General features: G+C 38.2%; 2 protein-coding genes across 2 annotated transcripts in view; both read right to left on the bottom strand.

Moving 5' to 3' along the window:
- Nucleotides 1-8,374: 8,374 nt before the first annotated feature.
- On the bottom strand, nucleotides 8,375-9,370 carry mc1r (melanocortin 1 receptor). Its single transcript, XM_005752951.1, has one exon. The coding sequence runs from the start codon at nucleotides 9,350-9,352 to the stop codon at nucleotides 8,375-8,377; it is 978 nt and encodes a 325-aa protein (XP_005753008.1). The 5' UTR covers nucleotides 9,353-9,370.
- A 3,537-nt stretch (nucleotides 9,371-12,907) lies between these two features.
- tcf25 (TCF25 ribosome quality control complex subunit) overlaps nucleotides 12,908-25,368 on the bottom strand; it is an 18,966-nt gene continuing 6,505 nt past the window's right edge. The window contains exons 8-18 of the mRNA XM_005752949.1: nucleotides 24,947-25,046; nucleotides 23,633-23,726; nucleotides 23,383-23,475; nucleotides 20,581-20,686; nucleotides 20,324-20,483; nucleotides 20,070-20,157; nucleotides 19,785-19,943; nucleotides 19,520-19,610; nucleotides 18,653-18,732; nucleotides 18,485-18,560; nucleotides 12,908-13,639 (exon numbers count right to left, since the gene is read on the bottom strand). Of these exons, the coding sequence (XP_005753006.1) occupies nucleotides 13,472-13,639; nucleotides 18,485-18,560; nucleotides 18,653-18,732; nucleotides 19,520-19,610; nucleotides 19,785-19,943; nucleotides 20,070-20,157; nucleotides 20,324-20,483; nucleotides 20,581-20,686; nucleotides 23,383-23,475; nucleotides 23,633-23,726; nucleotides 24,947-25,046 (1,215 nt within the window). The 3' untranslated portion in view covers nucleotides 12,908-13,471. The remainder of the gene's footprint in view (nucleotides 13,640-18,484; nucleotides 18,561-18,652; nucleotides 18,733-19,519; nucleotides 19,611-19,784; nucleotides 19,944-20,069; nucleotides 20,158-20,323; nucleotides 20,484-20,580; nucleotides 20,687-23,382; nucleotides 23,476-23,632; nucleotides 23,727-24,946; nucleotides 25,047-25,368) is intronic.

The following is a 25,368-nucleotide window of genomic DNA, read 5'->3' as shown; positions in this document are numbered from 1 at the left end:
TTCCATGTAGATTTTATGAAGCTACACTAGACAGCCTGACAGGTACACTAGCACTCCCTTTGGCTGGTTAATTACCATTAAGTCTAATTTTCACTGAGGCTGAAGATGCATGAATCCCAGTGGTATGTGTAAGCTCTACTTCAACCGTCAACAAAAACACGCCCTACAGACATTTTATGGACGACTTAAGTAAATAAGGTCAAACGAGGTAACACTGCAAATACTGAAAAGACCGAGAAACGTTAAGTTTGAGCTTTATTTCACTAATTATTACCACTTAAGGATGATGCTGCAGTAAGTCATAATGTGCTAAGAGGTAACCTTAATGTTATTTCGTTCATCACAGCTAAACAGCTTAACAGGGCGTTAACAGGGCGCTAAAAGGGCAAGTCCATATCCAAACACGGATGTCAACAAACAGCTAATGCTAGCTAGCTAACAAGCTTTTAAACCAGCAAGTCGTCCGTTGATTTGATGCTAATGTTTGGTCATTAAAGCGGCCGTCTAGTTGGAAGCTTACCCCGTTGTTGAACGAATTTATCAGCAGCAAACTAGCAGCTATATTATAATATAATAATATATTTTGTGGACGACGTTTATGATGAATATAGACAGCCGTCCCCGTTTTGTTTTGCCTCTGTCATGGGTAACATCACACAGGGGGAAAAAAAACGTCAAGTCATACTTCGTCAAAGTAGCGAGTTCCGGCGAGATTTTCAAAATAAAAAATAACCATTGTCATAATGAAGTAGTGTAGAAGAAATAAAAGAAACTCAAGTGGTAAATAAAGGCTACATTTAAAGCGACATCTGTATTTGCAACTTAGTAAATATGTTTTGACACGTGGTATACCAATATAGATTACTGTTAATGGTGTAAAATAAAGCGGTACCTTTAATTTGAAAAGAAACATCATCCTCAGTTTTTCTCATTTTATGTGATTTTAGGTACCTTCCAATTAATTTCCTCAGTAAGATCCCTTTAAAAGTGCTGACTGCATGTCTTTTTCTTTTTTATACACATCATCTAAATATAATCCTTAAATGAATTATTAGTTGTACTGATAATGAAAGAAATGTCATACAAATAATACTTTTCTCTACAACAAATACAATATAATTCTCCTAAGTGGCAGTTAAAATTATTATTATTATTTGTTTGTTTGACCGCTGATTTTATAGTTCCCTTTGGCTTTTCAGTGGCTTTTGTTTGCTTGAAGACAAGAATGATTTGTGTAGGAAATTCCATTTCAAACTCCTCATTTTAAACTGGGTATTTTTGGATTCATGCAAGGACAAAACGCGTTTCATGCTGCTTAGCTCAAGGGTACAAAAAATGAGGTCACATATTACTGGGGAAATAAATTATTACAAATTTAGCACCTGAACACTGCACTCTGCAATGTTATGTTATACTCATCTAATCTCATTTTCATAAACTGTCCGTTTTAAATACCACAAAAGGATTTCTGAAAATTTTGAGTTAGTGACTGGTCATAAATATCACAGATGCTAGCTTTAAGGGAGAATGTTCATGAGCTTACTGAATATGGCAAACAACATCTTCGCAGCAAACATGTTGCGTAAAAACTTAAAAAACAAAAGAAAACGAAAATAAATAAATAATAATCAATACAGTGTAAGCAGTCTGTTTATATCTGGTCCAGTATATCAGTGGTTTTGCTGTTGATACACAAGCAACTACAGAGAAACCTTTTTAAGTGTGGTTTTATTACCGTGGCTTGTTGCCTTGGTTAAAAATGCTTAAAAATGTAAAAAGCACTTCAGTGGAATATGATGAAACCAGTTCAAATAAAGGAGGGAGAGAGTACTGTTGGAGTTCAGGGTTGTTGCACATATTAAATAAAATTTTACATTATCCCCTTAGCAGCTGACAGTCTTTTTATAACATTTCTCCAATAACAGTATTCAGTATTTGGTTTCGGAGAAAATGTTTCGACCACCAAGCTTGTTATGAATTATAATTTACAACAGTTTGGGAGTTCCTAGAAGTTATTACCATGTATGATTCACACTGAAGATTAGATTTAAAGCTTTGCACCGAGCTAAAATACATAAAGATGGGCTTTAGTAAATCTACATGGAAAGATCCTTAGACTTGTCACATATAAGAAACGTCACTTTGCATTACTTCAACAACAACAACAATAATAATAATAATAACCTGCCTTAGTTGGCTTCCAGAGAAAATGAATGCTGATGTTGCTACGTGTCTGCCATATCTATGAAGAGGCCATAACCCTATCATAACTGTATTTTTCAGTGTGATCAGTTTGGTGCCTCATTCTTTTCCTTGTTCCTTGTTTTTACTGCTTCTGGGAATGATGCTGCTTCTGTAATCTACTAGGAATCTGCCCTAAAAACCTTTTTACATTGAGTTTCATTTATGTAGCAAGTGTGTGGCAATGAGCATTTTGTTTTTTTCCATTTCTATTTCTATAGATGATTATTTCCATTACATACAAAGTCTTGAATTATAAGGCCTCGTGGTTACATAAAGACTTTATAGAGCAGCTTTTCTTCAGACTGTCATGTTACTTGTGCTTCTAAGAGTTTCTGAAAGTAGAATGGGAGGCAGAGCCTTCTGCCATGGAACCAGCTCACAGTTTGGGTTTGGGAGACAGAGACTCTCACTGCTTTAAAGATTTAAAGCTTTACCTTTTTGATAACTCTTATCTAGACTAATAAAGTTATAGGATCAGGCTACTTATGGACTTCTTCTTCCCCATTTTCACTCGTTGTATGCCACTATTATCTCTCTCTACTCTCTTCTTTTTGTTGTGGTCTCTTTTCTGTCTCCCACCCAAACCAGTTTTAGCAGATATTCAGCAGGTATTGTCTGATTGTTGAAGTTCTCTTTGCAATCAAAGTTTTTTTTAACTTACAATATGAGGCTTCTTAGGATGACTGTTGTTGTGAACTGGAACTATATAAAAAGTGAACTGTGAAATGCACTATACACAGGTACACACACACACACACACACACACACACACACACACACACACAGGTCTTTATCACCAGGTTCCACATTTATTTACAATTTTCTCAGGTTATGACTGAACACAGTCTGACAGCTGTCGGTCCCAGCTGATTTCCCTCTTTTCCGCTCCTCTCCGTCTCACTATAAAAAGGGAAGGAAACCATTATCAGTCCAAATCGCCATCAGCTGTTCTCACCGGCATCTCCAGCACAGCCCCGTTGAACCCACTGCACCATTCCTCCCCTGCAGACGTGCCCGGGACCACACCTCCGCCACATGAACTGAATTGAAATTAAGATTCACAAATAACCACCATACATAGCAGAGCTGCCTTCCCATGTGGAAAAGAAATAGTAAAAACTTACATGATTTACTCATGAAAGTGGCCACTTTCTCATTACTTTCATACATTGTTTTAGTAAGTATCCAGAACATACAAGTTTCATTTATATAATTTTTCAAGGGATCTTATATCTGTTTTCACTCTTGTATGCTTTTTATCCAAGTTTAACACAAGACAGATACAAACTTTATAAGATTTATATAGATCTTTTCCATATGGGTTTACTTGTTGCATCTAATGGAAACTAAAACACACACCAGTACTACATTCAGACCCCATTTTGGTTCAGCTTAAAGCAGATTTATGGAGATAATGTTCAGTATCAGAGGTTGTAGAGCAAATTTTCACTGTAGAGACTCGGTAAACACGGGTCTTTCATTGTCTTTCACGGCTGTCCTAAGAGATTTGTGGACAATGACCATCACATGTGCACGAGTGTGTTAACTTTCAGGGGGTACCAAAACAATTTCACAGTGTATAGAAATGTTTTAGAGGTGTGCATGCCTCTATGGGTTTTTTTTCCCTATTGGTCACATTTACGTGCTTCAGATAATCACATTTCAATATTAGATAATGACAACCCAAATAAATACAAAATGCACTCTTTAAATAATGATTTAATTTATTAAGGGAAAAAAGTTATCCAAACCTGCTTAGCCCTGTGGTTAGGTGGTCAGGTTATATTCCTTAAACCTATTAACTGCTTGAGCAACCCTCAGCAGCAAGAACTGCTGTCAAACAGTATGGTGCATTGAATCTTTCACACTGCTGTGGAGGAATATTGGCCCGCTCTTTATTTTAACTCAGGTCATGCCAAAGCATCTCAATCTGATTTGAGGGCTAGGTTAATTGGTTATTGTCAATGGGCAACAGGTGCAAATGTGAGTGTGGCTGGTTGTCTGCCTGTTTGTGGTAGCCCTGTGGTAGACTGGCTGCCTGCCCTGCCTCTATGACAGCAGGGATAGGCTCCAGCCTGCTGGCCCTGAATTGGATACACAGAAGACAGATGGATGAATGTCCAGTCTCTCTAATTGGGCAAATGAGAATTTGCATAATTATGATTAAGGAACTGACCTCCCAGCCCATTGTCCCCTCAGTGGGCTGGTTTCAGTGCAGATGATTGTGCAGATGTACTGTTTGTAAGATTTGGGGAAACCTGCAGTCAGCTGAGACTGAAGAAGTCACTCTGATGAGTGACGAAACATTTCTCCCAAAAACGCTACGTCCAGATGAACAGAATCAACTTTTGGAGAACTATTGCATTACTTTATGCTATTTTATAATTGTTTCAGTTTTCAGTATCCACTATTTTCAGTTATGGGAGGTTTTGTTTGTAAAGATTTTCTAATCAAAATCATTTGATTAAAAACCTTTTAAAAATATATTTTATTGGCATTCATCCCTGAGGGTAGGCATTTTGTGGTCTGGTCATATGGATATAGCTTGAGTGTGTTTGTTGTTGGGGGAAGCAGCTGTGGAGATTTTCCTTTACTGCAAACAGAGCTGTGTTGTGTGGCTAAATGAAGGCAGAAGTCATAGCACCAATAATAACATGCTGTTCCCTGGAAATTATGTAGTCACACGTCTCTTCCTTCCTTTAATCAGCAGTAATTCTAATTAAGTGAGACACTACAGATAACATATGGTTCATTTTTCATTTATTTTCATGGTCACGAATCTGGGGTTCATGGTCAACGTTATCATTACAGGTCACTGACAGTGATGTCAGTGTGTTCTGGTCCATGTCAGTTTTCCTCTGAGAAGCACGTGTCGTGATCAACCCTAATATTTATTTAATATCTGAGACGGGATTGGCAGGAGAGACAAATGTTTCAAAGCCGTGAGACAATCTTCCAAAGCAACTACCATTCACAAATTACTATTTAATAAGGGTAATAAATTATTTTTAGATACAAACCATCACAATGAATAGCATTCATTCATTTTGGGATTATCTTTCATCATCTTGAAGTTTCTTTGAAATTTAGGCTGTGCCAATGCATGTAATACAATTATGGACTGTTACAATATGAAAATCTAACTGGAAAGAAAAGATTTTAGCAAAAGTTTAAAAAAAACCCCAAAAAAACAAACAAACAAACAAACAATTATACTGCAAATATAATACTGGGGTGGCTGTGATTCTGAAGGTAGGGCAGGTCATCTATTAGTCGCTTTGTGGTTTGAGTCTTGGTTGCTCGGGTCTGCATGCCAAAACGCCCTTGAGCAAGATATCAAACCTCAAGTTACTCCTGATATGTTCAGGAGTGTGAATGTTAGATAGAAAGCACTTAGAAGCAGAAAAAGGTGCTTGTATGAATGAATTTGTGAACAGGTGAATGAGACATGTTGTATAGATACTTTCAGTGCTCAAGTAGAAAACCAGTATATAAGAATGTCCACTTAATGAACTGACATATGTACATTTTTACTTGTACGCATTCCCTCCATTTCTTTCATAAAATGGAAAAATGAGCCATTTCCCTCTAATAATGTGCGTGTGGGTGACATACAAAAAAGCCAAGAATTTTTTTTAAATCATCTTAAACAATTAGGATTTTTAATTTTTTCCTTGAGGACAGGATGAGGGATTTTTCTTTTTCTTTCAAACTGGAAATCCCCTGTGCTCATTGCTGTTATTTAAGGCACAGCAAATGAACTTGATCATGAGTTTAAAAATGGAGCATTTCAAAAAACGCCTCTGTTGTGTTGTATATCAATGGCTCTACTGTCTGCCCAGAGCAAACGTTGCCTTGCATATTTTTGTTAATGTGAACCAGAAAATGTTCATGTTGCAAATAAATAGGCAAACTTTAAAAGCTCTGCAATTAAAGTTAGAATGTCGTCTGCAGATGCTGCAGAGATACCTACAGATACAATACACTGACAATTTCTACCTTAATCACCAGTGTCTGAATGTGTGTGAATGGGTGGATGACTGGATGTGTAAAGCGCTTTGGGGTCCTTTGGGACTAGTAAAGCGCTATACAAGTACAGACCATTTACCATTTAATGCAATACAGCAACCATATTTGTCCATAATTTGAAAATCTGGATATCGTGTTCTTTATTTGACTGCAGAGGCATTTGCACATGAATAAAGACTTCAAATAATGCTTACAAGCAATGTGCAAAAATCTGAAGATAATAATGAGATGAAAAATACTTGACTTTATGATGGACAGATGATAACTAAGCAATACCACTGTTGTTCTGGATTCAACACAAACTATTTTGTATGTTTTGACCCCTTTATTTGGGAAAACAGGTAAACAATTCCACTAACATACATATACATATGACATGCAGAACAACATAGTCCTGTTTTACTCAATTTTAAGTTGACCTGGATGCACACAGTTGTTCTTTTTTTCTTTTTTGTTAAACACCCACATTTATACATTTTCATTTTATACTATGTATGGAATCGTGTTTATTTGTGGCTGTATACTGAAGCTCTGACTGTCATTATCTTTAACAGAGGTTTTCTTAAAGACTTATACATGACAATGTTGTGTATTATCAGTTCTATATCGAGCCAGCACTCTGAAAACAATCCTAATAAAGCTAGTCCAATAAATCAAGTATACAAAAAACAAAGTGTACAAAAAAAAGAAAAAAATGGGTTCTAAAATTAATCTTTAAAAAACAACAACAACAAAAACATTACACAGAGCACAACTTCACATTACACATTGCATTGTTGCTATCATGGTTTCTTTATTTATCTGTTGGCAGACAGCTTGATAACCCAGAAACCTTTCTTCCCACCATCATGTGGGGATTTAAAACTTTTCAGAGTTTAAATTAAGATGGATGAATTTCATCTTTTCCACAGAAAATGATAAGAGTGCAAAATGCAGGCCTGTTACCAGCACTTATGTGGGATAAATAAAGAACACCATGGAATATATGCGTCAACTAAAACTATTAATGTTAATAATTAATTTATGCAATGAAGTTAATTAATTACATTTTTTTAATCATGGATCTTTAGTCCGTTCCTTCCTAGACTGTCCTACATAACAAAAACTTCAGCCCAAACTGTCCCTTATTTGCGCATTTCAGAGAACCCACAAACTTCCAGAAATATAGCTTTGACATGGCTTCTTTCTTCTTTCATAAACCCTCTCATGCCATGAGCCTCGGGCCTACCACCAAGCATGTTCATGTGATTTTTGTCCCCTTTTTTTCTTTTCTTTTTTTTTAGTCACTGGGATATTTGGCGTTTATTTTTGCAACAGTAATTTTGGAGTTTGTCACACAGTGTCATTTTAAGGTTTAGTCTGATCGCCCCTCCAATTAAGCTGTGTTTCATCCGTTCCCTGCTCCGTTTGCACCATGCTTGAACATTTTCCCAAAGACAGTCTATATATAAAATAATCTGCATTTGAGCTGCAGTAACTAAGAGATTATTCGCTGATTCTATTTTTTTTTTAATTCTTGCAACGCACATCATTCATTAAAAGAAAAATGTAATTAAGATATTGATTCAGAAATAATAATAAATAATCTTAAAAGGGATAGAGATGTAAGGTAGCGACCTTTTGTTGTTGGCCATTTTAAAAATGAAAGTAAACTTCCTTTTTTATTTTCAAGAAATTATAATAATTGAACGCCTTTTTAAAAAAGAATTAAGGCAGCATATTTTGACCACCATAAGAGGCATTTTTAGACAAAAAAAATCAAACACGTTTACAGAAGAAAGAAAAAAACCACTAAGACCAGATCCAATAAGTAGTGTTGTGAAACTGTTGACTGATTTACGAGATTATTCACAAGCTTCCCAGTGAAGAACAAAAAAAAGCGTAACGCAATAATAAATAAATTTACAGCTAAAACGGAAGCCAGTTCTATTTATCAAATTTTTGCAGTGTGACAGTCTTCAGCTGCCATGTGCACTCGCGCACGGGCAACATTTGCATGTATAAACATATATCAGTTGTGTCTTATTCTATCTTCGGACATGTTGAAGACAGAGGAAGAATGTTGTGTTGCGCTCGGTTTTGTTCAGGAATGTCCATGATATCACACGCCGAAGCAAAACGAACACAGGACCATCTCCTGCAAGGTTTTACGCAGCTCCTGGCTCCGGTACGCGTATATAAGCGGGTCGATGAGGGAGTTACAGATGATGAGGATGAGGAAAAGGTTAAAGTTTCGAAAGAAACAGTTGCAGAAGGGGCTGGTGGGACAGGCGAGGATGAGGATAAGGTGTAGAAAGAAAGGGCCCCAGCATAAAATAAAGACCCCGAGCAGGATAGTGAGGGTTATGGCTCCTTTCATACTTGTGGACTGGCGCCTGTTTTTGTGGAAAGCCACGATGCGCCGAGAATGCACGTGCGCCAGGACAAACATATGCAGGTATAACACGGCGTTGAATACCAGAGTAGTGCAGAAGAAAGTGACGAGGCACACGATGACGGCGTTGTCTGTATGATATACGATGAAGAGGATGCTGGAGGTGATGCTGGCCAGCCACACCACCACGATGATGATGATGGCGCGATGAGGGGTCATGATGCTGTGATACCTCAGCGCGTAAAAGATGGTGATATAGCGATCGGCAGCGATGGTGCACAGAAAGGAGAGAGAGGACACCACGGAGCTGCAGATCATCACGTCGATGACGTTGTCCAGGTGGCGAAGCATGCCGGGGTTCACATCCAGGAGGCCGTGGTCATTGAGAAGCATGAATATGGTCTCCACCACGTTGCTGACGCTGACAAGCATGTCAGACACGGCCAGGCAGCAGATAAAGTAGTACATGGGCGAGTGGAGGTTTCGATTTTTAATAATCGCCATGATGACCAAGATGTTTTCCACCAGACTGATGAGTCCCAGTGCCAAGAAGAGCTCCTGAGGGACCCGGATCTGAACGCAGTTCAGCCAGTTTCGCTCTCCTGCGGTTGAGTTCGTTTCGTTCTCCTCCAGAAGGTCATTTAGCGGTCCGAAGTCCGTGTGAAGTATGGAGGGATACTGCAGGGACCCGTTGGTCATTTCCATGTCTGCCTTCTATTAGGTAACTGCAAGCTTTTAGCTTTTCAGGTGCTCCGTGTGGGTTTTAGGCTGCTGCAGCACAGATTTAAACTGGGTAAGGAACCTTCATCAGCTGTCTCTGGAGCTTAGAGGATGCTTCTACATCAGCTGTCGCAGTTACAGCTTGCTTCTGAGCAGGTTGGGGATTCAAGCAACTCATCCGAACTGTTTGTTAAACCCATGGAAGCCTCAACCGTCCAGGATCATCAAACTCCACGCAAAAAGTTCAAGTATATGTATTTATATTTATTTCAACCATTAAATAGCCTGAAAAATAATCGGCGAGCTACCGCGTTGGTCCCGGTGAAAAGTGAGTTTCTTGACTCGAGTAATCCTTTTATTTTTATTATAGCCTATTGAGTTTTTATTATTATTTTTCGCCCCATCCAACCAGCTGCTCCGAGATGGGCATCTGTAATCTTTCCTTCTCCGCTGCAATCTTGCACTCCGAGTTCACGTTTTTTCCTCAAACAGAGCAGCCGATCCACCAGAATCCTTCCATTAGTTCACATTGTTCTGACCAGCACAGTGGCAATGAACACTGTCTATAGTATACTGGGAACGAGAGAGAGAGAGAGAGATGCCGGATTATTTCTCACAGTGATGCTGCGTCCTGAATGACTTCAAGCGGCTCCTCCTCACAAGCGTCAGCTGCGCTGCGGTCCTGTCTGCGAAAGTTGTGCCAAGTTTTCTTGGGAGAGAGCTGAACGGTGATGGATTGAATTCAGTAATAGTTCGATCTGTTTTTTTTTAACACTTTCCTTTCTGCTTTAAGAAAATGCTTCACTTCCGCTAATATTATTCTAATCAGAGTCTTGGTGTCCAAAATATAATTTTTGAAAACTAAAAAAGAAAAAGCTCTGAAAACTTGCATTATACTTTCTGGAAAGCAGATTTAAATCTTTACTCGTAGTTAGCCTCCTGTTTTGTTCTTAGATATTCTCATTTTAAAAACAGCTGCACATATAAAGATGCACACGCCATGTCTGTGTGTATTTTTTTTGAGACAGTAATAAAGAGAGGGGTCAAGAGGGATCTTGACACTGTGCTCAAATCCTATTTGCCCAGGTTCCTGCAGACGGAGGAAGTAGGTGCAAGTAGGGAACAAAGTTGGTCCCTTAACATAGACACAGCATCTGCTCCTGCAAGCACAAGCACCTGCAATGTAACTAAATAATCTAAAAACAGTCAGAATCCATTTGTTCTGATTTAACTGTGACCAAATGAGGGCTTGGGGTGTCATAAAATTCACCTGAGCTGCTAATTCAGTGAGTGTGGGAAACACATGTGCAACTGCCACACATGCAAGGCTCCCCTTCACTGCTTTGCAATATTTTTTTAAATTTTATTTTTGTTAAATCATCTTTAAATAATTATGGATGGTAAGTTATGAAAACTCTTTAATGATGTCTTAACAACAAAGGAAATTGTGTGATAGTAAAGATCTTTCTCTGAAACAAAAAACGGTTGGAAAACTTCAACCTAAACATTAATTTAGGACAATAATCTACAAATGACAATTATGCTATTAAAAAAAAATCTAAACAGATGCATAATTCTAGATTTGGTGTAGACACTGTGAGGCAATTCTTGCCCTGGGTCAGTCTGACCAGGTACATATTGTGAAAACATTAAATATGAAATCTAAGGCTTAAGTAATCCAGGACAAAATCCACACATCTACCTGTGCTTAAAAATGATTTCCATTAAAAATAAGTCTTAAATAGCTTTAAGACAAATGTGCAAGTGAAAATCTTTGTGTTCATAGAGCCAAACGTGCTGTTTGTGGTTAAACTTGCTTCTCAAGCTAACGGCACAGTAACTTTGATACATATCCACACAATTTGTTAAATCAAATTTAATAATTTCAACTTCAACTTCTTGAGCATGTTTATGTGGTTTCAAATTCATTTGTATTATCAAAAGTGACAAGTCATGCAGGCAAACACGTCACAAAAAAAGTAGCAGACCGGCTTCTGTCCAGCTTCTGAAATTTGAGGATTTGCCGTGTCATTTAATTTATATAATGACAAAAATATCAGGGGTCACACGTAGTCGTGTGACTACGAAAAAACAATTCTGAAATCAAGTAAGTTGCACAAATATTTTATCGAAGAAAAGAAAAATTTGTTGCAACTCTGCATTCATTTTTTTCAGGAATTTCAATTTGCTCTATGTGTTTTTGTTAAATTATGTTATGGCAACTGGTTACATTTAACCCACAGCACCAGTGGTAATACTGCAGTCCCATCAAGCAGCCTCTGAGCCGCTAATCTGAAAGCGCTTTCAATACAGCAGAATGATCACATGAAAAGTTTTCACAACAACACCCATAGCTCCAAGTGAATTAGGAACAATGACCTCATTTGACCATCTAGCACAGTCACCCACATCCTTGCGGCTCATTGGAACACAAAGTAAGCAGGTATGTTTCAAGCGTGTACAGCATCTCGCAATGATTTTGTCCTTTGACTGAGAGTAACAGACCTCAGGCTAGCTCGTCATTTGTGTTTGTATTGAAAAAAAAATGTTTGAACAGTGACTGTAAAGCATAAATGGGGTGAATCGTCTCCCATGGATAACATGAAAGGACACTGAGAAGAAAGGGCAACAGTTGGAGAGTGTTAAAAAAATAATAAGCACAAGTTAAAAACGATAAATATCACTGATGATAACAGAAGCATAGTTACTGCTTCAGATTTAGTGTGCATGGAATGAGCATAATCAAGTGAGGTCATGAGAATCTGAGTGTACACAGAAAAGAGTTCATTTAATTACCAGTTTAAGAGATAAAAATGAAAACATCTGCCATAGCTGCGTTGTCAATAAGTGCAAGTAAACTGAAACTGAAATGTGAGAATCTGTGCTGAAGTCTGAGAGGTAATAAGAATATTAGAGAAAGAAAGCAGCAGAATTTAAACAAACCAAAAACAGTAGCCAAGATGATTAAGACAGTGAGTAGAAAATACCACGAAGACCAGAAAGACAAAACAAATCTAGTTTATCATGTTTAAGGATGCTTAAAATGATGTCAGGTGTGTATGTGGAAGACCTTTTCATGCTTTTTGCAACAGGTCACAACAGAAGTGCGTCATCAGGCCGAGCAGGATCTTGCTGAGGTTCGTGTGGTACTGTTTGTCATCAGAAATGACTCCGTTTGATTAAATTTATTACCAAGAGTCAAAACACTTTACATTTTTTCATGTGGCCCCCGTTATATTTTGGAACTTCTTAATTATTCAGCCGAAAAATCATAGAAGTCTCACAGTAAGATTATTATGGCTACAGAATCCCTGCAAAAATAAAAGAATTGCACATACGAATGCCTGGATGTGCATCAACTATAATTCAGTTCAAATTATAAATAAGACCTAAATGGATGGCATGACTAACTGCCTGAAAAGGCAGTTTCCTTTTTAGAAAAACAGAATTGATCAATTTAAAATGCTTTACTAGCTACGCATTAAAATATTCAAGTTAAAAAAAAAAGTAATCATTTTAGCCTTCAAGAAAACTTCAAAGGATTTTTCAGTTTGTTTTTATTGGGAGTGATCAAATCAATGAGAATAAAAATTTTATGATTGTGTGTATATGTATTAAAGTGCAGATAAGCAGCAGTTTGCTTTAGAACTTGCACTCAGAATGAGACTACATGAATCTCACTCTAGCTTCGTAAAGCTTCCACTGCAGGTGTTTATGAGAGAAAATGAAAAACTCTCAGAAAGCCAGAAACCAGAGGAAGAAAAGCAGGACTTATTATCCGTTAGTGCTGCTGAACTGACAATGCTTGGACACTGATTATGGAACTAATAATTATAAATAATACACTTAACCTTGGCAACACGACAGGTCCAACTAACAATCTGCTTTCTGAGCTTGGAACAAAGTGTGCCAGGTTCACATCCATCTACATTACCCCAGTAGTATTTGTGTTTGTTTTTTAAAATCAGTCTAATATTCTGAAATTATGACAACAAAATAATATCCAGCTGTCCAACTTATTTTCCTTGTAATTATTAACATCGCTTTTTTTTTTTCAGTTTTATTCCTCTTCATCCATCACTTAGTCCACCTCTATCTCCTCTTTCAGTCCCATTCATCATCATCTCTGTAGGGGTTGTCCTCTCTTGGTGGCTCCTGAAACCGGATATTTGCCAGCATGTCCCTCATTGCCACCATTAGGCGATTTACTTCCTGGTTCAGCTCCTGACCAGCTCGAGCCACTTCCATGTCATCTTCCTGCCTCGGTGGATCCTTGAGAATGAAGGAGAGATTATTCAGTCTACAAACTTCTAGTGAGGTTCTTATATAGTGCTTTTCTACTCTACCTGAGGACTCAAAGCCCTTTATACAAAGTACCTCGATCACGCCCATTCACTCAAGTGCTTTTTTCTATTCAAGTTTTTTTCTATCTAACATTCAAACACATTCATACTCCAGTGGATGCATCAGGTTATCTTTCCCAAGGATATTTGGCTGGAACAGCCAGGAATTGAACCATCAACATCCCAATTAGTAGATGACCTGATCCATCTCCTGAGTTACCCAAAGTGCTCCGCTACAATGTCCTAATAATTTAACTTGTTCTCAGAAATGGTTAACCATTGCAAGACATTACTTTAACTGTACTGATGGTGTCCAAATAAATATACGGCATCTACGTTGGATATAGCAGAATAATCTAGGGTTCATGTTATCAAACACAACTTTAGGTTGTTTTCAGAAATGTAATTCTAATTTACGGCCACGTTGTTCTTTAAATATTAAACTCTTAACTATATTTCCTTTATCCATATTGTATCTCTTCCTCTCCATAAGTGGATAACAGAGTTGGAACTGTCCTGATGGAAACATGCCTCGGGCATATCCGTTAACAGTAAGCATGTACAGTTGACTGTGTGAGTGTTTGCCATACATTTACTGTATCTTAAAGTGGCAGAGATTGGTGTGTGCTGCATGCTGGCAGGAGCCTGTAAGACCAACGAAGACATTCATGCTCAGCAGGCCAGTCATTGGAAAACTGGACATAAACCAGACACATGTCATGCTCAGTGTAGCACGAGAGAAGTGCTTTAAGCCATGAAGTGGATGTGGTGTCTTTGCAATAATCACCTTCACACATTAGATAAAGTAACAGTTAAAGGAATCTTTCAATTTAGTCTTATTTGAAGAAAATAAGATGGGTTCAGTATAGGTCCTGCTTTCCAAGCATTCATATACCATTTTCACACAGAAAGCATGTTTGCAAAAAATAATAATAATAATAAAATAAAAATATATAGATCCACATCCTCAAATTTCTCAAACATAGTTAACTAAAAATCTGTAATATCTGCATGAGCATTGTGAGCCACACTACACTATACAAACTACATAAACTTAAAACTCAGCGAGCTTTAAGCTGGTTTGTGTGAGACGGGATGAACATGGTTTAGTGTTCACACATTAACAGATGAACAGAAGAACCCTGATTTTACAAATACGGGTGTCATTCAAGATGAACAAAATGTAAATTAATGAAGAAATCCAAGCACTGAACTTCCTTATTAGCAAAGAGAAAGCAGACACATGAGTCAACTTTGCACTTAATGAATGTCGTTTTCTTGAACTTGGAAATGGTCGACAGAATTAACTGTAATAAGGTCATATCGTTAGCTTCATAGCATAAGTGCCTAAGTCATTTTTTTGTGTTTTCGGAAAACAAGAAAAAACTAATTTTCTAAATTTTAGAAAATTAGTTTTTTCTTGTTTTCCGAAAACACAAAAAAATGACTTAGGCACTTATGCTATGAAGCTAACGATATGCTTTCTTTGATATTTTTCAGTTTTGCTAGGCCCCCCCTTTGTTTTACAAACCTCAAACATTTAGTAAGCAATTAAGCAAATACAAGTAATCTGCAATAAATTACAGGTAGTAAGAAAATAAACTACTAACTCTTTTACGCTGCGTCCGCACCTACACGGGTATTTTTGAAAACGCAGCTGTTTCGTCCACACGTAAACGGCGTTTGGAATCACCGAAAACGGAATTTTTAAAAAACTCCTTTTTGGCGTTTACGTGTGGACGAGGAATACAGAGTTCGTCACGCAACGTCAAAGGTATGTGCCCCTTTTCACGTCAGGCTGTGCGCCACGTTATTGTTTACATGAGATAAATTGCAGAATAGCAGATAGAGACAAAATACTGTTAATCTGACTGTCTTCAGGTTTTACAGCTTACATATATACGCAGTTACTGTCCCTCTATTTAGAAAAGCAGAGGCATCACTGTGTAATTATTTTACTTGTAGTTGTTTTTTTCCCCTTTGTAATAATATTCAACATTGCAATGAAATCAAAAAATGCCTCTCTGTGCAAAATGGGTTTAAAAACATAAACAACTGTGGGATACTGTTTGTCCGTGATTTGAACCGGGGGACAAATTGTGGCAGGATCAGCCTGATATTATTTGTATCCTGCTGTAACTTTACTGTATAAAGAGCTAACATCTCCAAAATGTCAGGAGTAGTTAGTCGTTACAACAAGTGTTTGTGAACTAAAAATCAAGAATGTGGGATACTGTTTGTCCCTGATTTGAAGAGCCCAGCGCTGCTCCCGACAAAGGGAAAATCAATTAAGCAGGGGAGACCTACCTCAGCACTTGTGCAGGTGAAACCAAAGGGAAGACATGCTTCACCATATTTTCTAGTCTTTGGCTTAGAATGAAGTTGGTTTGGAAACATATTCAGCGATGCTTCATCTCCTGCTTTGCGTTTCTGTAGGCGCCCGTGCTAGCAGTGTCTAAGCCTTTTGTTTCCCCCCCCCCCCCTTTTCATACTGCGCCCCCTCTGCCATGGCTCTGCGCCCCCCCTAGGGGGCGGGCCCCACACTTTGGGAAGGTCTGCCTTAGGGTGACCATGAGTCTTAAGAGGAAATCTTCCATCAGTCACGGGTGTGTGTTAAAATGTTTTCCCAGATCGTTTACCAGCTCAGCCCTGCAGGGTGCTGCTATTAAATGGGTGTATCTGTGCGTGTCTGCTTTAATCATAAAACCAAACCAAACCGAAAAAAACACCCAAAACACAACTTTACTTGAAATGCATCATTCAGGGTGTTGAGGGCGAACACTAGACTGGAGTTTGCTTTGGAGGAGGTATGACTGTCATCAGAACGTGTCAGACCCACGGACCGTTTAGGAAGGTGAAAGAGAGAGTCACTTTATTAAACTTTATTACGGAAGAATAAAAATCTTGATTTATTATGTGTCTAATTTTAATTTCTTTTGCATAATTACAAAGTACCTGCACAGAGTAGAGGTTAACAACATTTGCTCTTGTCAGGAGGTGAGAGCCAGACATTTTTTAAATTCTGTTATCTGACACCAAATTAATTTATCATAACTTTGAAAATAATTGTTTATTGTATTTCATTTTTAATCCTGATTTTTCAGTTCTTCAAGTCCCATCTCCCAGGCAAAAATATGGGCTCAAATTGTGGTCATAAATATTTTGTACTTCAGTTTTGTATGCGTAAAAAAGATTTGTATGTGTAAGGAGAAACTCTGCACTCAGGTTTCAACTTACAAGTATGGATTTTGACCCTATTTTTCTTCCTTTCAGCTGATTGGTCAATGTCATGTCAATCACAAATTTAACTATCCAATCAGAGAACAGATGGGTTTGGCTGTCGGAGGGGTGCTTTTTTTGAACTGCAGGTCCTTGAAGGATAAATGCCCTTTCATGTCTCTTATAGCCACACCATGAAAGAAAACATTGGTGTGTGTCCAAGTAAACCTTTTCTTACAGGTTGACGTGCTTACACAAGGACCAGCAGGGCGTTTTCAAAGGCACTGTTGACCTCGGAGGAAAAGCAGTGTTGTGGAAATGACACACTCTTCACTAGTTGGGACAGTTACAAAGCTTTCCTCGTTATGAACGAGAGATACGTTTTTATTAAACATTTGAACTTAATACAACACAAAGTCAGAGAGATACATGTTTTGAAACGACAAAGATCAGGTGCGTCTAGTACACCTAGAGCGGCCGCTAAAAAACAATATACAAGCAGAGCTCAGCAGCCAGCGCAACAAATTCTGGATCCTTCGCTCTTAGTTAGCGGTGAGCACAGAGCATGCCATGTCCGATGTGAAACAGCCTTTATGCTGCATAGTGTGACTCATAGCAGTGGTCCTGGTTCAACACTGATTTTGTGTTAAAGTAATACTAAAGTAATAATGGTATTTCTGACCACTGGTATACCACAACTGTATCTTTTCAACAGCTACCAGGTAAACTCTCATTCAAAGCTTTGTAGCTCCTTTAGTGATGTTGTAAGTAAACTCAACAGACATCGTTGCAAGAAATCAGAGAACCAAGGAGAACATAATTAAATCACTTTACAGCCCTCTGAGTTCACCAGTTCATAATGATTCATTCACTAACTGCGCTTACACAAGTTTAAAAGAAACAAATGAGTTTTGTGTCAGGGGCTTATAGCTTAGTCACATGGTGTTACCACATGCACACACTATGGGTTCTTTATTTGTATTTCATGGTATTCTAAGCCTATGCAGCTGTTTAGAGAAGCTATAGCAGTAGCGTATGCTCTTGAGAGTGATGAGGGACATCTACAGTATAACTGAATGTCATCCATCCATCCTTTTCCACTGGCTAGTTTTCAAAATGTTCCCCCCAACTTCATCGTCAATAGCTTCACGTCAGCATTTACCCCTCATTTCTGACACAACCAACATGCACAATCAATGCTATACCACTGCACACCTTAAAAATGAAAGTGCATCAGAAAATGAGATAATACAGACCTACAAACGATATATCTGTCTGTTGTTTTATTGTAAGATAGCTTAATTTAACAGTTTGCAAAGAAACTAGTTACTCTCTCTTCCTCCTGTTTTGCTATGTGCATGTGTCTGTGTGCTTGTGAAAAAGACTCTGCTGCATGTCTGTGTGGCAAACGCAGCACAAAACAGAGGGGAGGCAAAACTCAAGTTAAAGACAAATTGTTATGAGTGCATTTAAAAGCTTCCTGACAAGCGTTAATCAATATAAAATCTAAAATAGACATTGACCCTAGAAAAAATACTGATGTTGACTGACTCACCTGAATGTTAAAGTTTGGCAGCAATGACCGGAAAAACAGTGAGAGTGTACTCTCATTGGATGCACCAACACGCGGCCTATATGCAGACCCAAAAATAAACAAGTCATGAAGTTAAAATGAAAATTGAGACAAAAAAAAAAAAAAAAAAGTATAAGGATCTACAATTACCTTTCTGGTCGTGTATATGATATCACTGAGTCGAGTGGAGGCAAAGGATCAAACCCCATCACAGGCTGAGTGGTCACCTCCTGGTGGTGAAACAAATCCCCCCAAAAATACATGAATACAGAAAAGAAAAGCTAGTTATCAAATGCCTGTGTGCAAAATGATGGATGGATTTTAAGCAGTCTGGCCTCTTTCTTCAGTAATTTGAGAAAAAAAGAAACAAAAAAAACTTAAGTTGTCCACAAAGTCCACTGCTCAGAAATAAAACTTTTTTTTTGAGCAGTGTAGTTTGTCTTTTTATAGTTTTAAATCTACAGGCGATGACCTGGGCGAGCTGGAGAACAGCAGACTTCTGTTAGAGTATGAAATACAGCTGTAATCATGTGATTTTGAAGAAACTACATTTGGTACAAACCTTTAAATTAAAATTTATTAGACAATTTAATAGTTTGTAAAACAGCTATTGCTTCTCACAGGTCTTCTTTGCTCTAGCTGCTTTCCACTAACCACACACCATAATCTGGTTCTGCCAGAGATTATGTTTTCTTTGCACTGTGACTGTGTGCTTGTTCACAGGGAATCATTTCCCCACAATGACACTGAGATCAATTATTCTGTGATTTACAGTTAGAGATTTGGAGAGTGAACTGAAGACACTGAGATGTGTCACTAGCAATGGTTGGAGTATGCTTTCTGCTATCAGGGTGGTGCCTCAGACTGTTCAGCACCCTAATCAAGATAACGTAACCAAGAACATTTGAGGAAAAAAACAAAAAAACAAAAACAAAACATTTACACTTCACTTGCAATTTGCTGTGTGCAGTTCTCAGAATAGAAGACGCTGAGGTGCAGATGGTGATTGTTTCTTACCAGAGGCAGAGTTGAGGTGGCTTCTTTGATCTCAGAGAGTAGGACATGGCGATGGATGTTCCTTGGTGCACTTTGGTACCTCTGCTTTCTCCTATTAGAAAGACATAAAGGGGAAGGTTTTGAGAGGCATGTACTTTTAATTAAAGGAATACTAAGTGCAGAGGTAAGACCGAGCCCACAGTTAATTTTGCCTCTCTTTGTCATCAACAAATGCCTCCAATGTTTAAAAAAAAACAAAAGAACAAGGAAAAAAAAAAAAGCTGACTTGTTTTGGCAGTCCTCCACTACAGGGTCTTTGGCATCAACTCGTCGCAGCACTTCTTTCACCGTCTCTTCCAGCCAGAGCATTACTGCAGCCTCCCTCCACAGAGTGCAAGTTCTCCCCACATACAGACCTGTCAGTTCAGCCAGAGCTGGCAGCTGCCTAAAGATGGAACAAGTGCAAAGAGCTTTAACATGAGGGTACAAAGATGGAAGAAAAAAATGTTTCAATTGTTTTTAAAATCCTGCATTGTGCAATAGTTTGGAAAATAAAGAGAGTATACGTTACCTTATCTGACTATTTGGACCAAAGAAGCTGTGGGAGGTGACTGCGGCATCTGGCTGCACAGTACACAGATCCAGTAAAGGCATCAAGACTATAGTGGGGAGAAGGGAAACGTCAGGGAATTACAAAGTTACACTTTTCAAAAGGTGAATGGTAACAGTCCTGGAAGTTATTAAAATTCTTTAGAGTATGCCTTAGAATATGAAGAGCTAAATAAAGGGCAACCATTTGATTCAGTTCATTGCTGAGGGTCTAACCTGCAGGGAACATGATGAGGGCAATCTGCAGCAGCTGGTCGGCTTTGTGCCTTTGTTTGTGACTTTCTTCAGGGTCCATATTTTCCTGCTGACTTAGATGAAAATGACAAAGGGCAGTGGAGAATGCAAAGTTTGGCAGCTGAGACAGATTTCTGTGCTCCTGAAAAGCAAAAACAAACAATTCCTGTCACAGACTGAAAATTTAACAGTGGCACACTAACTCCGGCACGCACACAGAACGTAAGTGCACACTTTACCTCCCAGTCCTGATATAACTGAAGGACGGATTGGTACTCTCTGGATCGAAGTGCCAAGAAATCAATGAGCAGCAGCATGCAAAGAGGGTCAGAGTCCGGGTCCAAACTAATTCAAATGGGGAAGAAAAAAAAATGAATATAAAACAACCATGACAAAGATGTGTCTTAGACTAAGTACAAATAAAACTATCACACCACGATGATCTGGGCTGCTTACGGTGTTTCAGACATTACAGCCACTGTTGGTTATAGCATTTAGGGATATTTAGTAAAGACGGCATTAATGAAGAGGGTTGAAACCAGACAGCTCCAAAACACCACTGCTTTGCTGTTTGTTTCCTCAGTAAATTTTGACCCTCAGGCAGAAAACCAACTGAAGTAACCAGGAGGGAGGTATTAATCTATGCACACAAGTCTCTTTTTACAATAGCTTAAAATCAACCTAAGGGCAAAAAAATAAATTCTTTAACAACAACTGTGATTATAACGACAAATAAAGTTTGTGTGTTAAACATCATAGCAGATGAGATTATTACTTATCTTCTTTAATCATCTCATATAATGTATGTGTAGCTGAACGTGCTAAAGATTCTGTTAAAGCAAACAGTGACTTAATATCTGCCGGTGATAAAGGGCCAGTGCTTTTTATTACCACACTGCTGCTCTTCAGGCCGGAACATTAAATCAGGAAGCCAGAATTTGATGAAAATCACAAAAAATATTGACAACTATATGAATAGTCTGCAAAGCTGAAGCTTATGGCAGCAGTGTCCCCACAGGAACACTTCGTGAAAAGCTTTTTGGTAAGTGATTTCTTAACATAAGAGATAATGATATAAACACATGGACTGTTTTTAAATTATGTCTCCATAAAAGTTTAATTCTATTATTTGTAAAAGACGGGTCATGATATTAGCCCGAATCTCAATACATGACCTGAATGAATGGTCTGAAACACATGTTCAGTTGTTTTTTACCTTATAAATAATTCCGAGTCCATCTCGGATCGTTATCAGCAGACAGTCTCACCACATTAGTGCACATAAAAAAGGTGCCTCAACAAATTTGCCTGTTTAGTGTTTACTTTATAAAGAAAATAAAGGTTCCTCTTGTTTATCTAGAAAGTCATTTATGTAATACTTTTCATGTAATGAGACAGTGAAAGCATCTAAATGTGCATCCTCTCTCTTTGAGTAGAAACAGATCGTGTTCTTTCATCGTTATTGCTCACATGTCCAATCAGCCCATTAATTCCTCAGCAATTAAGAAGGTAACTAGCAGCCAGGTGTTGCTAATTAAATGCAGCTGATTAACTGATCATCACGAGCACCTCGAGAAAAGCAGTTTTGACCGTTTAAACGTTTGGACCATTCAAGTGCGTTACAAAATGCCACGATCTTCCTAGGACTAGACGTCCCAGTAAATACACCCCAAGGTTAGACTGTGCAATGCTCAGGGAAACTGCAAAAAATATTAAATGTCAAAGCTAATGACAGTGAAAAGAAAGCCTGAACAAAGATGGTTTATTTGGAAGCGTTGTTAAGACAAGGCTTTTTCTCTCTGAAAAGAACATGCCAGTATGCCTTAGGTTTGCACAGTTGCATCTGAACAATGTTTCAAAAGTCTAGTGCAATGTCCTTTGGACAGATGAGACCAAAGTGGAGATGTTTGACTCGAATGCACAGCACCACATTTGGTGAAAACCAAATAGCATATGAGCACAAACATCTCATACCAACTGTAAAGCACAGCTGGAGGTGATGATTTAGGCTTAGTTTTGCAGTCACAGAATCTGGCCACCTTACAGTTACTGTGATGTTCAAAGTGAATAAGACCTCAGACACTGGACAACATCCATCTGGCAACCACTGGTTGCAAAGGAAATGTATTCCCTGACTGTTTTCCAAGTGGTTGCTGGGAGTTACCGGATGAAATTGGTAACAAAAGTTATTTAATCCTGCAGCAAAAACCTCTTAGCAACAGGTCACTAGCAGATTGACTTGATTGTCAGTAGTTTGCATGGAGCACACCGACTACTGCGTGGTGAGTGTTTGTACAGAAGTTGGCATCTTGCAAAGAACCTCTGCAAACCTCTCACAAATCAGTTGGACAAAACACATTTTTGCCCCGTGAGCAGTGGTTGTACCATGTCCAATATGACCATGTGTACCATGTGATTGAGAGTTCTCAATCACTGTGTTTATGATGTCACAAAAAACCTCTACAGAAAAGTATTTTAGAGTCAAATGTGAGGCCATCTGTTTGAAAATTTAAGTGTGACTGAAATGTGGTCATCCACAACAGGACAATCATCCCATACCCAGCTGCAAATCTATAACTAAATGCTGAAAAGAAAAGAATCAACATGTTGAGATGGCCCAGCCAGACCTCACCCAGACTTGAAATGCTATAGCGGGTCTTTAAGAGAGGTGTGCATAAATAATTCCTCACAAATATCACTGAACTAAAGCAATTTTATACAGACAAGAGGCCAAAATGTGAAAGGCGATAAAGTCACAGAAAACATGCAACTAAACAAAGTCATAGAATCATTGGGTGCACTCGGTTTTTCACAAGAGTCCATAATGTTATGGAAAGGTCAAAGACTTTTCATAGCACTGTAAATTAGCTGTTAAAAAAAAAATCTGGAACATAAGGTTTTATACATCAGTTAAAGTTTGTTTGAAGGGGGAAGAGTCTGAATGGGGAAGAGTGAGGATTTATTATTATTGCTGTCATAAATGTCTCATATCTAATTATGTAGCTTATCCTTTCCCACGTTTTAAGCTTTTCTTTTTATACCTCAGGATAAGTTTGCAGTACTCCAAAGCTGTCCTTGGGCATCCTCTCTTCTCCAGGAACATCATGTGCTTATACAGAGCCAGATAAAATGCTCTGCAAACAGGGGATATTGAATTACTGAATTGCTGAGTTCAATCACTTCATAAATATATAATTTAAGTTGAAAACTATACTGTAGAGTCTACAAGATGTTTAACAAAAGTACAATGTGTAACAACATTTTTAAAAAGTACAAAAGGGAACAACCAACCTGTTTTCTGGTCTCAGATAATCCAGTCTGCTGGTGCCCGACGTCAGACTGAATAAAGGATGAAAAGCACACTCAAAGCTATACAAAGCTCGCTCTGGAAAAAACAAAAATACATTTTTTACTTAGGAAATGACTATTAATAAGTATACAAGGCTGCATCATTCCACCTTTAAAGTTTTGGTACACGAACATGTACCAGCAGTGAAAACAACGTCTCTTACGCCTTCAGCTTGCATTTGGCTGGCGCCGTGTTACTACGTAAATCAGACAAATTATCCCTGCAGAGGACAAAGTATCCCTGTGGTCTTCTACACAAACTATTTCAGAGACATAAATAGGATGGCGCCTGTGAAATTAAACCCATCATTGTCCTTTGCATGAATTTTGACTTGTTAACAGTGGCTAGTTTGTTTACTCACAGTATATCAAGGAACTACCTAACCTCTGAAATAACTACAAATATAAATCAATGTGGAGAAAGACAGTTTAGAAATGAGGTAAAATGCATTTTTACTTGAAATTATTACAAAGACAAAACATCAGATATTGGAAGTGAATACATTTAGTTGATTAGAACAGACAAAAAACAGGAAAAAAAAGTCAACTTAATACCAGCAACACGGTTTAAAAAAAAAAAAAAAAAGAAAATGACAAAACCTCAATTGGCACCATGTTACATCATCATCACCTATAGTTTAGAAAGCCCAGCATTTTTGCTTTAAATGGTTTTAATTGATCGAGAGTTCAGATTTTTTTTTCTTTCCCATTTTACAAATGATGATAAAATACATTTTTTTTGTAATTATACTGAAAGAAATGGAACATTAAAAGCTTGAATTCTAAAGGTATTCATATACCAAAACAAATTAAGTAATCAGTTAATACTGAAAAAAAAGTACAGTATATGCTCGGTCCTCTTAATGATGATGAACAACAGACATGCACTTAAGCTTGTCTTAAGGCAGAATAATGCCTTAAGACAGGCTGCATTTCATGTCTGTACCAAAACCTCGTGTCTACAGCAAGAACAGAAAGAGTTTGTGTATTAAGTCACTGAGATCAGAACGCCAGAGTGGGTGCAGGTCAAACAAGTGAATGAAGCACAACCCAGTTAAGATTCAAAATTTCATTACAGTCTAAAGATATCTGAATAAATCACCATCGTACTTGCAGATCATTAGTTTGCCTTGAAGCTAGATGCGTCATTTGCTCTTAACAGATTGTGGTTGAACAGAGTGGATCCCCAGCTATCATCATTTAAAAAAAACAAACAAACAATGTATTTCATGACACAGAGCATCCAATGATCCTCACCAATAAGGTCCCTAGCCATCTCCTGGTCTTCTTGTATGCGACAGACATCAGAAAGTTGCAGCAAGGAATCGATGTGGTAGGGGTTAAGCTGAAGCAGGGCCTGCCCGGGAAAAAACAAAACAACACAGACGGTACATAAAAATTGGATACAGTGTGCTGCTTCATCACCCACTGGTTTTTAAAACTCTAAATCTTAATTTTTGACCAGACATCACAAGCAAGCCTTGAGAAACCAAGGACACTGCTTGTTCATATTTAGGGATGGGTATCGAAAACCGGTTCTTGTTGAGAACCGGTTCCCACTGTTTCAATTCCTTGGAATTGTTTGCCATTTTTGCAAACGATTCCCTTATCGATTCCAGTCGCCCCGAATGACATCACCACGTTGCGGAGCGTCATTTACCTGGCAGGAAACACGGCGC

Source organism: Pundamilia nyererei, unplaced genomic scaffold (genome assembly GCF_000239375.1).
Source record: "Pundamilia nyererei isolate P.nyererei 1_Seehausen unplaced genomic scaffold, PunNye1.0 scaffold00392, whole genome shotgun sequence".
NCBI classification, from domain to species: Eukaryota; Metazoa; Chordata; class Actinopteri; order Cichliformes; family Cichlidae; genus Pundamilia; species Pundamilia nyererei.
This window is presented reverse-complemented; position numbering and strand designations above follow the sequence as displayed.

What these genes read in the sequence shown, in the direction of transcription:
- mc1r (XM_005752951.1), bottom strand. Translation starts at nt 9,352, where the DNA reads ATGGAAATGACCAACGGGTCCCTGCAGTATCCCTCCATACTTCACACG.